Consider the following 21,045-nt stretch of genomic DNA (forward strand, 5'->3'; position numbering starts at 1 on the left):
TCATATGAAAATTGGATCCCTTATCGTGTGAACGTAGAAGATATTTCAATGCAACGCAATTTTCATGGCAACCTAAGTATCGGTGCAATGATTTGCATGATTGGATGATGCTTGTAAATGATTAATCGGCGCTAGAGAAAGCCGTTCTAACGAGGTCTAAATCAATTCTAACTAAGATGCTTGTTATCTATATTACCACTTTGAAGATAGGCCTCACAGTGAGTACTTACAATTTCTTTAAATCACCATTCAAATAATTGTTTCAAAGTAAAAGATTTTGAAAGTTATTCCATCATAAATTATATCAATTTAGTCATAGTCCATAAAGCTTCTTGCATATTTTACCGCAATATTAAAAGAAGTTTAAACAGATACGCAAATTCCAAAGTTCAGAATTGGTTTTTATAATTTTAATCGTTGAGTTGATAAACCATTACTTACTAGTCCCGAAGATTACAGGATTTCTAGAATTTTAGGTAGGTTAGTTTCTACCCTAAATTAACTTTATTTATAACGTGCATAAACTTTTAAGAGTCTGTTTCAACAAAAGAGCTGAACCAAAAAAATCAATAGGCAAATGAAGTGCGGCAGAAGAAGTGAAAATCTTGAAACGGATAGAGAGCAGCTCATCACAAAAGATCCAAAAGTAGGTTAGGTGATGTTAGAACTTTTATCTAAGAGATCACGCATGCGCGACCACATACATACATATATATTTTAGCACCAAGTATGTCTTGCTCAGTACAGTCAGCTACCAAATAACGTGTTATTTCATTTTATTAAGGAAGCTAAGCTATCATCAATGTCGTTGACCGTACAAACTTAAGACATGTTCAAGCAGAACAATGATCGGCATCTTCCCACGCAGACCAATTAAGTATAATTGTATGATGTGCTGCAAACCCTAGATGGTCTGTTCAGGTGTATCTTGTCATAATCATAAGTGGTTTGAAGATGGTTGGTTGACCATACTTAGAAATACATGTATATATACAAAGCCCCAGAATGATTGTCAAGATTTTCTAAAAAACGAACTCTTCAAATCAAGGGACAAGGATAAATGAAACAAATGATATCCCTGGCTCGCGTCGTGTTTCAAACTGAGCTTTTAGCATCATAGAATAAATAGCATGTACGTACATTTGAACTACAAAAGAACAAACCTAAAAGCAGATCCACATGGTAAAGCTGTACATAAAAGACAATCATAATTCAAACAAAAAGAAGTAAAGAATAAAGATCATACGAAAACAAGACCAGCTATAATGACTGTTTACTTAAACCTCACTACACCTGCTGTGATTTTTGCGGGTGCATGTTTGAAGAACTAGAAAGTACATCTAGAATAAAACGCATTTAACATAGATCTAAATGCTTATACAAAAAAATAAATAAATAATAAGCGACTACCAAAAACTTGTGAAAATCCCGGGCTCGCAATTTTGGGACTAACGCCAGGAGAAAGGGCTCTAGAAAATACGGGTTAGACATCAGTATCGACCCATTGATTCAACCAAACGTCCACGCCTTACGCATAAGGAGTAACCCCTCTGAGGAATAAATTTTTAAATTGTAAAACAAGTGAAAATTTCCCGGAAATATTGACCCAGTCGACAACACTTCAAGATCACCTTGGAAATATATGAGTGAATATCATGAAACAGCATGACAGCACTATCATATCATCTACATAGAAACAAACAAAACGTGGGCAACATCATTCAAAATTTGACGAAACAATTAGAAAATACCAAAAATAGTTGTATCATGTCTTTTCGAGTATCTATCTCCCTGCAGTAATTGTGAAACACTGCCCTGCCTTACCTTACATTTTTCCGATTTAGAGATTCAGAGGTTGAGATGTATTTTTATTTGATGAATCAGTAAACCGCAATGTAAAACATATAAAAATTTAGCCACAATGTGTGAAATCTATGTTCCTGTGACCTATTTTTGTCTAGTAGATAAAATCTAAAAATAAATTTGCAAATGTGCCCCAAATTCTTCAGAACGGTCACATAGCCATTCTGAACAATATCCCTGACAAATGATCTGTTAATAATGGCTGCATCAGACTGTGACAACATAAATTCAATAATCTTTTGTGCGTAACAATGCGATTGCAACTAGATGCTCTTATATAAACTAGATATTCAGTCGTACGGCTATAAACTTAAGGGCCAGTATGGATCATACACTTGGCAGAGCAGATGTCACGCATAGGTAGACAAACTATTTTGAATCAATGCAATGGTTTGCATGTGACATGCAACTGTTATTTAGTATTTTCGATACCATTGATTGTAATCCTAAAACATATGTAATCCTAAAATCAGATATTATACGACTTATGATAATACAGATACGATCTTGCGTGCAAATAGAAACGCATTAGTGATTAGTATGAAACTAAGTTATCACATCAGGTGCAAAAATTAAGTATTAAATTAAAATGAAAAATAGACATTAGAAAAAGAAATGCTAAATATCTATTGTATTTATACCTAAATATTATAATTATAATAAAATTTTTGAAGATCGCGGCAATCAGTTATCATTACTTAACCAAAACTGTGTTGTATATGTTGATGTTAAAGCTGAAATATCCGTACCTGTAACCAATCAAACATCGAATCATAATACGGGCGACAAAAATTGAAAATTGATCACAGTTGTTAAAAGAAAGACAAAAACAAGAACTAGAGCAAAGAAAGGAAAAGGAAGTGAGAACAAAAGCGGTAACGCTCCGCAAAAACGGATGGAACTTTCTTTAGCCGATGTTCGACAGCTATAAATCATTGTTATACGAGCACTTAGTAAACTACGGATATATATCAAATCAACATGCGTGATTCAAAAACACTCTTTACGATGTGAGGAATGTCGGTGGCAGATTGGTTAAGGCCTATGAAATATTAAATTCGTAATAGAGGTTCGAATCCCAAAACGGTCATACATCTATCAATAACTTATTCTGAGTTACCTACTGATCGATGTCCTTAAGGTGATAAATCATGAGGAAACCTGATAAATCAGCCAACTAAATGCGTTACCATGATCAAAATTAGTCCGGTTAGAGGTATTATTAGTCACAGAGAGCGGACTAAGTATGTCACTCTTGGTTCACGGTTATAGGCGGTACTCAAGATCTTACGAGTACAAATAAATCGGATATTTTCTGTTTGATTACTGTTTTCTTCGGCAGAGTATCATATGTTTTGTTAATGCGTCACTGATCCAATTCCTATATGCATCTCATGCGCAATTTGTGATAACATCCGGTATTCGACTTGTTTGTTTAATCTCTATTTATAACACACTGAAAAATTTACATGTTCATAATTTTTATTCTATATTTTAGTTTTATTAAATTTGCATAAAGCAGCATCTTGTGTGGCACAATTAATGCGTAATAAATAATTTTACAAAATTTAAAGATTTCCAATAAAACCACCACAAAACATAACCTTGAAAAGACAGCCACTTTAAAAAAGAGTCACAAAACCGTAATCAAAGAGCAGAACACCATCACAATGCAGTAATCTTCGTAACCACACCGTAACAGAATGTGATTACGTTTAGACTGGTTATATTAAAGTTTTACATCATTCGAACGAAATAAGTAGGTAGTTTGCATTAATGACTATTAGCACATAAATAGAATAACCTTGGCGTTTTGAAGTAAAAACAGAAGATTTATTAAAAAACCTCGATTATTATTTGACATATCAAGACAGAATTGATTCAAATAACACACTTACTTATAGCAATGATGATCTTTGTTAATCTTATATTACCGACACAATTAGTTAGGGATTGTTATATTTCTGAAAATAAAAGAAGTATTTAGTCCTAACAAAAATACCAAACAGAAATAATATATGGGTTTTACTGACGCGACACTTTACAAACGAAAGATTTTTTATCAACACGAAAATATAAAATCCTCGTAACTTGTCAATAATGTACCAAATATGAATTTGAAATCATTTGATACAACTCCGAGCGACGCTACTGCAGAAAACATTTGTCAATTTGGGAGAAGATTGATAAACGGCCCCCACACCAGACAATCGGGACTATGTCCTTGTCAGTTCATCTTAATTTATTCAAATCTGCACAGTCTGAACTCTGAATTGACTGTATGCTAAATATTGATTTGCAACTGATTTTTGTTGTTTGCCGCAGATTGTATTTATCACGTGTCGTCTTATTCCTTTTGAAGTCCATCGCAGAATTTGCATTTTCTTTTTAATATTTTCATTTTCGCCATTTATTGTAGTATGTATGTTTATTCATGATAGTATGTGTGACAAACTATTATGACGATGAGAAAATGTAAATTTGGGCAGTCGTGAACGTATTGTGATAGATTATGTTCAACTCACTTCATAACTTTTTCACCAACAAATAAAGGTTGAAGAAACAATTTTATTTCGAGGCAAGACGTGACGTTTATTCATCTCCGAAACCCATTACATAACCATTTAATATCGATGACGACAGCAATATTATTCGGCAATGATTTATTACATCTTCGTATCAGACGAAGATTCGATATCGATTGAATTGATAGCAAATTGATTTTATCTTTTTAAAACAGAGATTGTTCCAGAACATGATCTTGTTCATATCTACGGCAAAAATGCTTCACTTTTTTGTTTGTTTTAGAGCATAAGGAGAAAGGAACATAAACGCTGTTTTTATTATTACGTCAACAGATTTTAATACGTAGGTACACCTAGCATTGAATTGCAAGGCTAAAATTGAACTATTCTTTGGCTTTTGTCATTTACATAAATATATTTCTGACTAATATGACGATTACAAAGCTGGCTCACATCAAGATATCAAACCTAATTTGTTTCGGCGCACTGCTTATTACATCATTCGTTTATTTCTGATCTTGACATTTCAAAGTCTCCTTATAATCCAGTTTCATTAAACTTTTTCATGTTTATGTTTGCTTAGTTACTAGCAAACCTAATAATCTAGATTGTTTCTCAGATAATCTATTTATCATAATGTTCTTTACTCTTTGGAACAATTGGTATCTTTGAAGCTATATTTTTTCACAGCAAGTACCTATGAAACAATAGCGTACTCCCGTAGCTTTGCTTGCTTGTGAAATGTAGAATGATGATTTCAAGATAGTTTCAAAAAAGAATTCTTAAATAGAAGCCTACCTTTTATATATAAAGGCACATTAAATGTTACCAACTATAAAATTCAAAGTAACAATTACAAAAGTAGCAACCGTAAAGGAATATTATCAAGTCTTCCACATTATCAACCTAGCGATAAAATTCGCAATATAGCTTTTACGAGAGTTCGTTAAGTAGACATTCACAACAAAGTAATGAGATAAGATCGAATATCATACCAATACAAATATGTAGGGACATGTCTCTTTAGTCAAATAAATCGAAACAATTAAGGCCTAGATGGAACTTGACTGAAGAAAATCTCGCTTTTACAAATACACGGAACAAATAAGTAGGTATACAATCTAAAAATGCACTTTTGTTTAATCTTAATTCAACTAAAAGCAGACAAAGACTGGTATTTCCATCATACATTTTTGATTTATCATGGAATAAATACTTGGCAAGATGACTTTAAATTTACACAAAGACTTTTATGATATGAATCCCGAACTATCCAAACAATTGTTATAATTCAAGTCAAGTGGTACGATTTATTGTTCCGTACACGCGTCATAGCCACACTGAATCTATACCGCGCCAACAACATAGACACCAATTTTTCACATCTGTCGAGGTATGGCGAAGGGCATTAATTACAAGTCTTTACCAATTTTGAGATTATTAAAATGTACTGTTAACTGCAAGTAGGTCGACACTGATGGCAGCGTCATACGGTGCAATATCCGTTCACTGATGGTTTTAGATAGTGGCGTGGGTTGCATGTGGCGTGGTTCTCTCTTTCATTACCCATTACAGCGATTTCTCGTCGTATGGCAATTTACGGTTGTGCTTGTTTGTACATAGGTAAAATAATATATAGCCTAAATACATCCATATTTGACATGTTAGATATTATTGAAAGATATTTTTATTTTTTTAAATCCCTTATTTATAGGTAAAAAAATACAAACACTTCTACTTTATCATATTGATGAAATAAAATTTTGTTTAAGAGACATCTATATTGTGTAAATAACTACTTATAAATAGGACACAGGTAATACTTTAGGGGAAAACAAGTTTTCTATCATCATATTGTATAAACGAGACATTAGATAAAAATAATAGCTCTACTTATTCCACAACAACACCACTTTAAGACAAAATTCATGAAACATTTTAGTAATAAAACTAATGAAAAAATTGGTGCATACCACGCGGTTGGCAGAAATCGGTACGACAGGATGAAATCATTGTCTTGCCATCTCGATTATCTAACTCCCCAATTTAGGCACTGCATCTCCCAACTCAAATGTATTATTTTTTTATTTCTGGAGTATCCGAATGGTAAGTATATTAACATCGAAAAAATTTATCGAGTGGCACTTTTATTTCAGTATTTGTTTTTTTAGAAAAGATATTATGTATTTGTAATGCCAGAATAATCATGTACATGACAAAAAATCTTTAATTACAATTTTCAAATCCCAATCGCCTTCAATTTTAACAGTTATGCTAGCTGAACTATGAAAATCAGTATTACACAATAATTGATTTCGTGGGCTTTTGTAATAGGCTATTTGACAAAGTTCTAAAAACTATCTTAGGGTATTTATTTGTTTATAAGGAGCCCTACAAAAATACTTTTCTGCCTTTATTACAGCTACTTTATTAAAAAATCGAAAAAGAAAATGCAATATTTAAATATGCCGCCAAAACGCGACTTTTAGCAATATGGCGGCCATGGCATGCAGTGACGTAAATTTCGTGTAAATATCATACAAAGCTTGTTGGTGTTTCGAAAAGTTTTGATTTTCTCTTGTTTTATTTAACTTGTGCCACGTCATATGTGTGAAAATTATTAAAATGAGTTCCTATAAATGTTGTGCAGTGCCTCAATGCACTAATACAACAATAAAATCTCCTACGAAACTGTTTTTTTCTATGCCGATGGATTTGAATATTCGCAAGAAGTGGTTTCAGATCATGATCTAAGATCAGTGGTTACCAAGGTATACTTACATTGATGTTTTCACATTCCTCAGTTCGGCAGAAATCTGGATTGTCTGAATTGAAGAAGACAATCCAGATTTCTTCTTCCAACCATTATTGCGTCCACTTTTGGTAGGTTTCGACTGTCAGCTTTCGCGGAATTGGTTTCCATTATTAAATACCTATGTTATCTGAGTAATCCTGAGCGATCAAACACTTATAAAATCTTGAAAAATAATAGCGAACACTAAGGAACTTTACGATCCACAGTCTGTTTATGGATAATTGACGTCATAATCGAAATAGCCAATCACGTTCGTTTTTAGTCACGTGACAGCTGCATATAAAAACCTAATTTTTTGAGACGGATTTTGTTTAAATAATGCAATATTTTTATCTCGCGTTATTACAAATCGCTCCAAAAAAATAATATTAAGACTGATGACATAAAAGAAATGTATATTTTTAATACAGTCAAATAGCCTATTTATTACTGGCAAAGTATATTCACAGATAAAAAATAAACAGAAAATTTCGAAATGAAGGAACGAACATACACGAACAGGCGGATGCAACCAACTGCTAAATTATACGTGCAGTGCAACAGCGGTCCGAGCTTTAATGAAAATGTAGGAAGCCAAATGGGATTGGGCGATTCCAATTTGTTCAGTGTAGCCAAGCCCTCAGTTTTACTGTAGATCTAGTTTCTTAAAATCCTTTAAAGTTTTGCCATCTAAATCCGAAGGTGTTTCTTAATTGTACTGTTTTTTCCTACAAAAAGTCATACAATTCAAGGAATAGCCAAAATAAGTCCTTATTCCGTCATTAAAAATATTATCCCGATTTCGATGATAAATATGGGTACAAGCATCTCTAAAAATGTTGGAACAGTATTCTTTAGTAACTTTTATAGTTCAGTTTTATCTCACATTGGGCAGTTTGTACAGCAGCTTTTGAACGATAGTTTTATAGGTATCTACAGAGATTATTTTGGTGACAAAGGCTTGGACGTGATCGCGAATAAAGTATTTGATCTGTTTGATTTGAACCCCTTACACCCTCAAGTTAAATAGTAAAATTGTTGCAAAGTCACGCTTTTGTGTCAACTACATTTCTGATAAGCTGATATTAAATGGATGTTAATTACTTACACATTGTATGATGTTGAAGAGATACTTTTTAATGGGTACTGTACTAACAAATATGATCCAAGCGGAAGAACGAGGATAAATTAATGTAGTTAAGATAAAAAGAGAAAAACATATAGAAAGTCTCTATGCTTATGGTATGGTAACGATGAAAAGTGTGTGTCAGGTCAGTGCCAGCTGCTACTCTTCCCGCCCTTATTGTAAAAATCGATAAGAATTAAAGATAACATTACATATACATATAAGTAGACTTTACAAAGTTACCCTAAACATTATTACGGTTTTGTATTATATTTTTTTTAATACAGAGTTTACAAACAAAAAAGATTATTTAGGTACTGGGTAAGCAAACTGGCACTATCTGGATCTCAATGCCTTTCAGCATGGCCTTCGAGTATTTTATTTAGTCTGCTTTAAAACCCGTAAAGTATAGAAACGTGATAGGTGTATGCTTAGATAAACAAGTAGGTGTAACACGCGCAATAAATCAAAAAGGCAATCTTGGAAAAAAACACCGAGTTGTCATACAACGAGAATAAGGTCACCGTTGACCTCGTCCTATTCAATGATGTAAATACCAGAAATAGGTATGCTGCACGTTTCAAGACGTCAGATATGACATAATTACTGCAATCTATTCCGAGATGAAGCAATAAAATGTCTTATACTTATCGACGACGTAATTTAGAGCCTGGAAGTTCGCGAGCTCCGGGGAGACGCGATCGATACATTGGGATTAATAGAGTAATCCCAGTGCCCTATGTAGCTTATAAAGGAATATCAAGAGGCATTGAAGATCTTTAATCTTAATCTAATGAGTAAAGCTAAAAGCATTGTAAACTTGGTCAATCCTAAAGACAAGGTATTAGGTATTTGTTGATTTGTAACAATGTCGAAATCTGTCTTACCTATAAATTTCTCAGAAATTAAACCTACTGAAATGACGTATTTGCATCATATAAATTCGTGGTAAAAGAATAAATTTGCGAAATAATGACATTAAATTGAGAAGACTTGCAGAAAGTGTATCGTGTCAGTAGGTCAGCAAATCATTGGAAGTCAGTTCTTTACACGCAAAGGGAGCGGCCAAATTTTGTTTCAATTAGCATGATTACGCTAATGACCCACCAACACACGACACCCTGTCATAACATTTTCATCGCGTTTTTTATATTTTCACGTTATAGAAACATAAACAAAAAAAAACTTATAGTTCATGTTGATCTTATATAAGTTTAACCGCTCAAGAGACAACGACAAACTTACAGAAATCCAATATGATACTAGTGCTAGTAAGTAATCTTTATTTTGCAACCTTTAGAAAACTATTATAGATAGTAAATAAAATTTGTTCACTAAAATTTAAAAAAAGGTAAAGATCGATTCGGAACCCGCTATTTTATTTATACATACTTTAAAATTCACGACTTCAAAGTTAGTTTCAATTTCGACTCCATCAGCTATCCAAACCTATAAAATGTATTATTTTACCTTGTAACCTGGTTTAAGAGATATATTGTTTCACAGCTTCAAAGATCGTCAGCTATATAATAATAATTAGCGGTCAATAAATGCTACATTGTATTTTGAATATAAAAACCATTTCGCAAAAACCGAGATCGTGATGGAACTTTGATTTTGAGGTCAAAGTTTCTCCCTTACGCGGCGATACCGCAACAGAATCGCATTATTCCCAGATGCACAATCGCACAGCACATGCACCGGTAGCTCCGGTCACGTAATGCCTTCCGGCCGAGTTGTAAAACTATCATTGGCAGCTGCACGAAGTATTGTATTTGCAAAATTCGCACCTACGATTACCGATTTACCAGTGACTGTTGTATGGGGTATATTTTTGTATTGTAGATTTTGGCATGCTTGTGTACGAAAGCTACGGTAGTCTTACGTGGAATGGAATAAATCTGTCCATTTCCAAAATCATAAATATGGTCGTCGTGACACATTTTAATTTAACATTATCAACGAAGGATAGATAAGGATCAGATATGTATCATTTTCATTATTTCCGGATTCAGATTAATGACGAGATTTAGCTTATTCTTTAAAGAGGTTTTGTTTCAATGACTCTTCAAATTGCTGGAAATTTAGTCAGCGGAACACAAACTTCAGTCTTAAAGAAAAACGTGCTTGATTAGCCCTCTTGAGTCTTGAGTGAAGTCGAGAATATCAGTATACTAGAAGTAAAATATGTTTTATAAACTTCAACTATGATAACCTACTCCTTAAAAATCTAATCGTGCTTGTGTCAAAGATTACAATACCAATGTTACATGAAATATATTGTTTTTTTAACATAGGAAAAAGCAGTATCTCTCGTAAAGCAAACACAAAGTATTTTAAGTTTCAACAAAACTTTTCTTGATGAATCAGCGGTGATGTCAGTCTTCTGTTTTGCACAATATTTAAATACAATGCGTACTCTACCTCGCTGATAATATCTTAACAAAAGTCTATAAATTCCGACTACTTCACACCTCAAACTTGAATGGAGAATTCATAAGATCCTATACTAGTCTTACGAAATCCCATCGTCAGAGTCACGTCCATACCATAATCATGTCTATGACCACATGGAGTGGGTAAATCGGGTTTTACGACACCCATCTTAGCTCCGCAACTTTGCGGGGACCTAGATCATGGTTATAGTAGTAGCAACTAGGTGCCTACCTAGTAAACCTAATATCATTTTTAGCGGAATAGCAAATATTTTAGTTAGGTAATATCCCATAACACAACTCTCGTACTTTTTTGGGACTAGCTGTCTGATTTATCTATGTATTTAGGAAAAAGAGTGTATTTTGTGGTGTTGCGAAACCATAGAGCGAACAACGCTTTAAAGCCGGCATGGTGGTACTCCTGCAGTCATGGGGGCATTGTCTTGTCCCCGGTCGGCTGAACATCTGATGACGTCACGGAACGCCACCTCTAAAACAAGTGTAGAAACAAGGAAACCTTTGCTGGTGTTTCATTATTCAACTGATTGAAAATAGAATTACATTGGCTCAGAGTAAATGGTGCTTGTCCATCCCGCAAGAAATAAAGATTAAAATGTATGTATTGTCATAAATAGAAGATGTGTGAAATATGTATAAAATAAAGTCACGTAACATACATACATACATAAAATCACGCCTCTTTCCCGGCGGGGTAGGCAGAGACTGCCTATTTCCACTTGCCACGATCTCTGCATACTTCCTTCGCTTCATCCACATTCATAACTCTCTTCATGCAAGCGATTTCGGGTACTCTTGACCAAGTCACGTTACCATTACTGAATTTCATTCAAAGGTGAGAAATTTTGCAGTCCTGTTCCTCCTTCCTGTCCTCTCTGTCTAAATCCGTAACAGATTTTCAAACAATTTTGATAATATCTATCGTAATTGTTTGCGTATAAAACCACGAGCAATGCCAAGTGGCAATAAAACACAACTGTGTTACACCGTGGTAGATCGCTGTTGAAACTAGATCAAATTTACTTCTTCTGAATCTTGCATCCTGTTTTTGCAGCTTAAAGCTTACTTGTTTGTATTGCGGTCAGCTCACACGAGTCCCCGAAATTAATTAATATGGCTTCAGGATTTAGTTGTTCTGACAATTACGTCATCTTCGCTTCATTCATTTATTATTAAAATTACAGGTAACATAACGTTATAAAAATAACTTACGTTAACAGAAAATAAATGTTTAAAGTTTCTTCCGTTTAATCAAACTGCATAGTTCCCAATTTTTACAAGGTTTTAAAGGACATTTGAATCTCAATTCTATCATTAGACCAAATAGCTGAACGTGGCCTATTACTTTTCAAGACTGTTGGCTCTGTCTACCCTGCAAGGGATATAAACGTTATTATATATATATGTATGTTTTTAAAGATTGCAGACATTTCCTAGGCTTTTCTATTCTGTATTTGAGTGTTTATGTTCTGTGTTTTTATGTTACACCAAGAGTATGCCTCCTATTTTCGCCCCTCCCTATGACATACCCACCCGAATAGTCCGATCGATAATAGGTCAGTGAGTTACCCCGTGTAAGTGTAAACAAGGCGATCGTAAAACAGACCAAATCACCTGCCAGTCGATGGCCAAGTAGCTTTTCTATAGCAACTGCCAAATTACATGCTTGTAGAAAACATTGCCTTGCTTATATATTTAAACGTTGCAGAAGTTTTTTGTTAACTATGTCAACAAAACAATCTTTACATATAGGGAGTGGGAAATAATGTGTGACGTTACACTAATCAATTTATTATACGTAATAATAAATAAATTATGGCGGTCAAGTTCCACTTACATTTTTAACTTCTAACCTAAAAGAGTAGTATATGGGCCAACTCTTTATCTTTTGCCGCAAATATCTTGAGACGAAATGAAGGTTGGAAACACTGACAATTAAAACATGGAAAACTGTTTGAGGATTTGATGTTGTAGTATTACTGATAAATAATTCACTACTATTCTGTAGTATCTCGTGGAAACAAAACACTACAAAGCACACCGCACCCTATAAAATAAAAATAACACAGGAAACAGAGTGCGTGTTCTGTGCGTGTTTCATTAGCGTCATTATTTAATTTTAATGAATATTTGATGGTTATCGTGTTTTGTTTATCTGTTTTTTTTTTTTGACAAATCCATTTTTTAAACAACAAAAAGGTTACAGTCACAAACAGCGATCATACCCGGGATTCACTCGTGTTGTGATTATTTTAATAATCCGGATAGTACTCGCCTCAATCTTGATCTTGAACTCTTGGACTTGTAGTTTTATGCGCTTTTAATATAGGTAAGCAAGTATAGATCACATAGCACTTAAGTTACAATGCTGAATATTTGATAAGTCAAAAAATAATAGAGAAAATAATATACACTGTACTGGTGAAATTGCCAAAAATCGATAAGGCCGCGTTAAGCGTCGAAAAACCGATACGCAGTGGGCTGATTATATCCCTCTAAATGTGGAGTAGACACTTTGTTGTGGTCACGCACGCTTTCCCGACACGCCACCATTTTTAATGCCGCTTGGTATTGGGTGCATTTATTAAACAAGATTCATCCGGATTCACACGATATCATTGCGGCGTGGGCCGCCCTTCTCCCATTTATTTACATTCAGACACGACTACTGTGATTTCATACACACAACAATTTATGGTGGTTGAAGTTAGCCCCGGTGGAAGGGAAAGAAAAGATATATATAACTTAGAAAGGTTAGGCGCAGGCACCTACGAAAAACCATTCAAAAGTGCCGTCTGTCACTCCTTTGCAAAGAGGGATAAAGTGGAAAGAATCGTATTCAATAGTATCGTATAAATGTCAACTAAAGAAAATCGAAGATACTGCTAGTACCAGTTACTTAACTACAGATAAAATGTTGTAACGTTTATCAGGGATCAGAAAAGAAGTTATTTAGTACAATACCGTGGTCGCTTGTAATTCTTAAAATTCCGTAAACCACAAGGTTTGCCGTGTACACCGTCCAAAAATAAACCCACCTGTTACAGGCACGCACCTATTGGTAACCGATCGATTTATTTTGGTAGCACAAACTCTATCTAGCTAGATATTTTGACAATACGTTATTCTACGAATAATGTTAAAATTTATCTATTTCAGTATATTCCAAATAGATGATTTCGGATAAAGTCTGAATACCTGTGTAGGACGACCAAGTTACGACACAAACTTTTATTCGGTTTGAACCAAGAACTTTAGCAAATAAAAAAAACCAACTTTCCATTGTTTCTCTAATCATAATCCTAACAGTACACGTTCGTGCTCGACATCTGACATTTGCTAATGCCATTTGATAATCCTGCACCACTTTACTTTCATTGCAACTATAAATAAATATAACTCCATTGAACCAACAATAGCGAAATGTCAGAACTACTTTCACTTGCCACCGTCTAGGCACGAAAATAGAGTAAAAAAAAACGCAAAGTAGGCGCCACAAATAAGCTGTTGTTATTTAATTCCGCTTCGACATGAGAAAGTTCATGATAGAACAAAAAGATTATTTATTAAAGTTTGCCTCTATAGTAATGAGTCTATAGTATGTTAAGATAAACCCCACCTTATACCAGAATCGATTCGGAGAAAATATAGTGGAGCTATATTAGTCTTTGCTCACAAAGTGGTGTTTTTTAGAAATGAGGGAAGACCAGAAGATGTGTACCTATTGACTGCGTAAAATAAAATATAGATGTGGGTAAAAAACTGATGTGAGAGTCTATGGAGGGGAGTGTCTATGGAGAGATGGCAATAAAAATCAAAAGACATAATATGCGGATGAAAGGAGTGGGATAAAATACTTAAACAACTTAATGTTCCAATGTAAGTACAAAAGACCGACCTTTTCATATCTACAGGAGATACTGCTATTTTCTTCTGCCTTAAAAATAAACTTTTAATCTACAGGAGATACTGCTATTTTCTTCTGCCTTAAAAATAAACTTTTATTTTCACGAAATTTCTTCAAACATGTCCCATGTATCAATACTAAATTACCATATTAGACATTGTTTTTAGGAGAATGTATTTGCATACAATTAATCGATATATCGCAGGTGATAGTGGTATCAGTCGTAGGCGCAGACAGCGTCGCTGTTGCTAACAACTACATACATAATATCCATTGCAGGGTTGAAATCATCATCAATATAACTGTTGAAATGATTATATATTATTCTCCATCGTAACTGTTGAAATGATTATATATTTTTCTCCCCTCTCTGTTTCTCTTGGTGAAATCCTTTTATTTTTCAATGTACGAGTGTAAAGAATAACTGCCCCTTTTTTTCTTTTCTAACAATTAATTGACAAATATTTTTAAGTAATTTCATAAAATTCGCACAGAGTTCCACAATTAGGCCTTAAAACAAGCAGCAGCCATACAAAATGCACTAGTTAACTCTGTGCTACATTCGGTCGATGGTCTCAATTGATATGCACATACACTCGTCAATAAAAGATGGTGACGCGTGGACACGACCTTTTATATGTTTGATTGCTATGAATGAACACTCATTGATTCACGTTATGTTTACATGTACTTACAATTGGTTCCTTGTTGAATAATAACCTAGTTATTTCAATGTCACTGTTACGTGTACGTGGTAGCGTAATGAACATAATGTTAACTTACAAAATAATAAATACTTACAAAATCTTACTTACTACTAATATTACAAATGCGAAAGTTTGTGAGTATGTGAGGATGTCAGTATGGATGTTTGTTACTCTTTCACGCAAAAAATACTGAACCTGAAGTTGGGATGGAAATTTGAGAATGTGCTATTTTGAGAATATATCATGGCTTGCTCTTATGTTTTGCGAATAGCATAAACTGCGATTGAGGGATAGAAAGGTTACTTATAATAGTGTGATACAATACCAGAAGGATATTATTAACGAAGAAATAATAAGTTAATATATTTTTGCTTCTTAGGTTTTAATGATTATAATTTAATGTGTATGAAAGAATGATAAAACATCCTGGCAGGGTCGCCATGTAGAGAAGGTGAGGCGACTTATTATAAAAAACGGCGATACCTTTTATTTTTTCGTACACAATATGTATTATACATTATTTATTACTTAACAACATAACATATTTTTTTAAATACACTTATTTAAGGATATAATTAAATCACGTTGCGTAAGACAGCTCCGGCTATTATTGAAGTATATGATCTCTTTACGGGGTTCCGTGTATCGTAGTGGAATAATCGAATTTGCTCACGAGCCCCTTTGTCGGGGGGGGGGGTCCGGAACTGACGTACGCCGGGGTGCTGGTACAGTCAAACTGACACGGGTGCCGTCACTTTATTAATGTCCGTCTATAGCGTCCGCCACGGCTTCGCACGTACTTAAACAAATTTAGATGAGATTATACAGTAATGTTAATACATGAGGATAACCTTATATATAAAATTCTCGTGTCACAGTGTTCGTTCCCGTACTCCTCCGAAACGGCTTGTATCATTCTCATGAAATTTTGTGAGCATATTAAGTAGGTCTAAGAATCGGCAAACATGTATTTTTTAATACCCCTGAGTGATAAGGATTGTCCACCCTTAATTTTTTTTTTATCTAGAAATTAATTTAAAAATTATTTATATGACAAAACAACGTTTGCCAGGACACACTCATATAGGATAAAATTTAAACACGAGATAAACCACGAACATATTTTACAAGTATAGTAAAGACAAGCTCATTTGTTCAGGTTATTGCATTTACTTTCTTTAAATCGGTATCTATATTTCTTTTCTTCACCCTTTTTCACTTATCTAAAAAGAAATGAACGCAAACGGATACTCTATATTTGTTTGGTTTCTATAAGGAAATTGATACAGGAAAACTAGTTGATTTTTGAAACCTTCCATAGATACTCTCCACAAGGAACAGTTGGCATTCGACAAGATCGGTCGATAAATTGTGTAAATTTGATAGGAAACCTTACTTTAATTATTATTTAACATTATTAAAATATGATTATCTTAAAAAATAGAGAAAGATTTTTTTAAATCTATAAAGATTACTTGTATCTTATTGCAAGATTGTCAATGATTGTGGACTGTCGGTGAATATAAAACATAAGAGTTAAAAACCAAACTGAATAAGTATGAAATCAACCGCAGACACATTCAAACCACAAGTCACGTAATCATTCATCTCTCTCGAACAGCACAAAGCAGAGAGCTAATGTACCCAGACTCAACTGACCTTCCCCGATGCGGAGAAACGCATGAAATTTGCCAATTTGGAATACAGTTTCACAGCTCTATACTTACTGGTCAGTCGGAAATCGGTTGGAGGCCCTCCCTCCGGAGGGCTGACGTCATGCTTACGAGCCCTCTCAAGGTCAAAACTCTTTCAACAAAACATTTTACGTACAGCCTTGTTATATAGTTGTGGCTCGACGTACGTACTTCAAAATTTTTACTGTGTATGTATGTTTTTAAAAAAGTGTACAGAGTGGGTAATCAATTACCTAAGGAGAGCTGTCATGCAAGTTATATTGTATGAAGTGGATTTTTATCTCTGTAGACCACCCTTCGAAATTTAAAACGCCTTCTTTTTTCTTATCCTTGCATATTGCTTGGATCATAGAGCCAGTCTCATAGGTTTTACGGCTAACGATTTTCTCAGCGAATCTGCAAGGTAAGGTGGGCCGACCACGCCCGCGGTATTCACGGTTCATGAAACCTTGGTTGGCTGTATAATAATGTCATTCCGTACCTAAGGTTCTTATAACCAAGTATTCATGTATTTAATAAGAAAAACTGCCCCTACAGGTTTGTATTTAATACATATATTTTATGACAGGAAGGCAGGATATAACTTACAGTCGAAGACAAACTAATCTTTCATTTTTATATGGCTTTTGATAATTTTATAAAAACAGGACCTATATATTATTACTATAAGTTTACGTACATAATATTTAAACAAAATACAAAGGTATCTACCAGATTATGGTTAGTTTTTGATTGTCTTGATTGAAACGAAAGGATGTTACATAATTCATAATTGTTTAAGGTAACTATTTACATCTTTATTTTTGTGTGTTGCGCCACTGCTCGGTCACAGTCGAATTCGTTATTAATAAACGTATAAGTAAATTGTTCGCTGAAATAAGTAAATAACTCGAATATATAAAAAATCGAGCGCTAAAGGAGATTTAACTATGTACCTAATTGCTTTCGCTTTTTGCATTAAAATCGTTGTGAATAACTTTTCATTACTACAGACAGGGACAGGAATGCAGCAAGGTCGCTTAACCAACAAACAACGATTATAATCTTTTACCTTCCCAAAACTGGGGCTCCCAAACCCCTATGTGCAAATTGAAGGCAGATGTGTGAGCATAACAATGACAGTTTACAAATCACAAGTCTCTTTCACGTTCCTTTAGGTAGGTTTATAAACACTGCATTTGATTGACGCTTTAAAATTTTAAAAAATCTAATTCATATGTTGTGTCTCCTTCGTGGGGCGGGTCCATGAAGATGAATAAGTACCTACGTAACAATAAGAAACTCACTTCCCATTTGTTGGGATTGGTAGTCCAAAGAGTAGAAGTTCACAAGTTATAGTATTTCTATTTATTTTTGTTGCAGGTTTTGTTCGATCACCTTGTCATGTTATCGACGTAATAAATTACCTACTTTTTATAAAAGCATACACACGTAACTTTTATTGGGAGAACACAAATTGGTTACCTAGTGTCTTCAGCTATGTACCAGTGGATTCCCGTGAATTTATTTATTTATTTCGTCGCTTACATTTTTCGAATATGAATTTAAAAAATGTTTTCGGACGTGAAGTCTTTTCGAATTCGAGGTTTTGTGACAACGAAAAAAAGAAACAGAAAGCCTAATTTAGAATGAAATCTATAATACAAATCACAAACGTGACTGACTGACTCTATCAAATCAAAAACACAAATACAAACCTGTAACAATAATAAACAAAACACAAAAATTTTATATGTAGCTATGTGAAAAGTATTATCATATTATAATTCCCCCTGGCTCATCCCCAATATGCAAATGAGACTAGTTCCAGAAATATATTATTGTGTATTTGCAAAAAATATATTTTTGTTTTTTTCCTTTTTATCAAGTAGGTGATAGGTGCCCTAGACTGATGAGCTAACAAGAGAGTGGTAAATATGAAAAAGGTATGGCACATCTATAGATGCAGTCTATGCATGCCCAGTCTGGGAAAGTAGCATGATTTTAAGTAGGTATGCATCTTTTCATAATACAAGTAGATACAAGACAAGGGATGTCCCATACTCCTAATTGGGGCAGTAGACTAGGTCAATTAAACTGGCCTTATTAACTCGAACCACACTTATATCTGACATAAGGCAATAACAATTAAATTATTTAGTTATGAAGTAAGGCGGACTACCTATCACAATCTACTTATCTAATTTAATTTTCATTAAAAATATTGCTCAACTCCAGTCCCACTCACACATTAATGCATATAAACAAATAAATATTTCTTCATATAATATATGATTGATAGGTTGATTTTGATTTTTTAAATAAGTTCCATAAACATGTTAAATAAGTTCCGCAAACCTATCAGTAGGTAGGTATTATTTCCCTCAAAATGAATACAATGAAACAAATCATAAAATACATATGTGTAACAAACATACATACTTATAATCACATCTTTATTGCTTTCAGAGTAGACAGACCCACACAAAGATTAAAAGGCCACATTAAGCTTTACAATTTAGATTGAATTGAAATTCAAATAGTGGCAGTTTGCTAGCCCATGGAAAAGAGATGTATAAAATAATAAATGTGCTAACATGCACTAACTTTTATGTTTTCCATGAATAAAGGTTTCTACCTATATGGGACATAGAGCCCATACTGGCATTCACAACGATTTATTTAAATCATATCATCTTAGTAGGTACAGTAGGTAGTCTGTCTGTCAAGGCCAGATACAGAACAGATTGTGATGTGATATGACAAACAGATTTCCTATTAGATAATGACACATTTTTTTTTTGCTCTGCCACTTAATTCCCAGAGATGTAAAACAATTTTTAAATTTCAACCTTTATATAAAAAACTTTGGTACTTCCAAGATTCATAATTTAATGGATTAATATTGATTCAATAAATCAAATAGGTAAGACAGTATAAAAAAATGTCATAAAGGAATAACTTCGTCGGAATCTGAAAAAATGTGTTACGTCTCTACACATTGAAATAGGTCATATCCCTGTTTAGATCAGCCGACGATAGAGCAAGAGAAGAGCTGGCTGCGCGTAAACCCGCTATGCAGTAAACCGCGGCGTTTAATTTAATACGAAAAATATTGCACTTTGATAATAAAAAATGTAAACAAAAAAAAACTATTTGTTAAGACCTCACGTCTTTATGAAAAACAAACATCTTGAACCCAACAATATTGGAAAAAAATATCAAACATTTGAAAATAGAATCTATTCGATCGTACCTGTTTACTTTTGTTGTCGATACCATTCGCCTTGCCGTCTGGTACATTGCCGTTGTTTTCCTCACTTTTTTCACTTTTTACACCCTCCAACGCCATATTCAATCGATTGTTTTATTTAATAACATGCGAAAAGTGTTATGAATTCTCTTAATCACTGGACATACAATAATTTCACACAAATCCAATACGACAAGCAGCACTTCAACTCCACTCCCATAGACAACAGCGGTACGGATACGTCAAAAACCTCGCAACGCTACGCAGCGGTCGATGGCTCGACGCCTTGAGCGCGAATGAAAAGAAATTCAAAAACTTCCTACATACATCTACGGTACGGTACGGGCCGGCGTCCCGGAGGGGCAGGAAGGAAAGACATGACGAATCCGTCTGCTCCCATGGTCTGTCTGCTCATAGGAACATAGGATGAACACGCATACATAATTATATTAAGTTTACTAGATTCTCATTACGTAAATAAAAAATATTTTTATGTACGATACATATGTACTCTACTTTTATTATTTAATAGTTTAGTATATATAAACTACTAAACTAAATACTAACTTCATTTATTCGTAAGTAAAGATAAGTAAGTAGGTATTATCACAAAGATTTTTGTAGCCGTACTCAATGAATAAAAATGCTAGATGAGGGAAAATTAAAAATATTTATGTAAGTTAAAAACAGAAATTGATAATAATTGACTTTTTTTTAAATAAGTGAGTAAATAAATAAATAAAT

At 33.9% G+C, this 21,045-nt stretch overlaps 1 protein-coding gene across 2 annotated transcripts in view; it reads right to left on the reverse strand.

Moving 5' to 3' along the window:
- LOC106137120 (ankyrin-3) overlaps positions 1-20,605 on the reverse strand; it is a 104,578-nt gene extending 83,973 nt beyond the window's left edge. For both annotated transcript variants that reach the window (XM_060951674.1, XM_060951673.1), the window contains exon 1: positions 20,305-20,605. In XM_060951674.1, coding sequence (XP_060807657.1) covers positions 20,305-20,400 — 96 coding nt within the window. In that variant the 5' untranslated portion in view covers positions 20,401-20,605. The remainder of the gene's footprint in view (positions 1-20,304) is intronic.
- Positions 20,606-21,045: the final 440 nt, after the last annotated feature.

The sequence above is a fragment of the Amyelois transitella genome, chromosome 25 (assembly GCF_032362555.1).
Source record: "Amyelois transitella isolate CPQ chromosome 25, ilAmyTran1.1, whole genome shotgun sequence".
NCBI lineage: Eukaryota > Metazoa > Arthropoda > Insecta > Lepidoptera > Pyralidae > Amyelois > Amyelois transitella.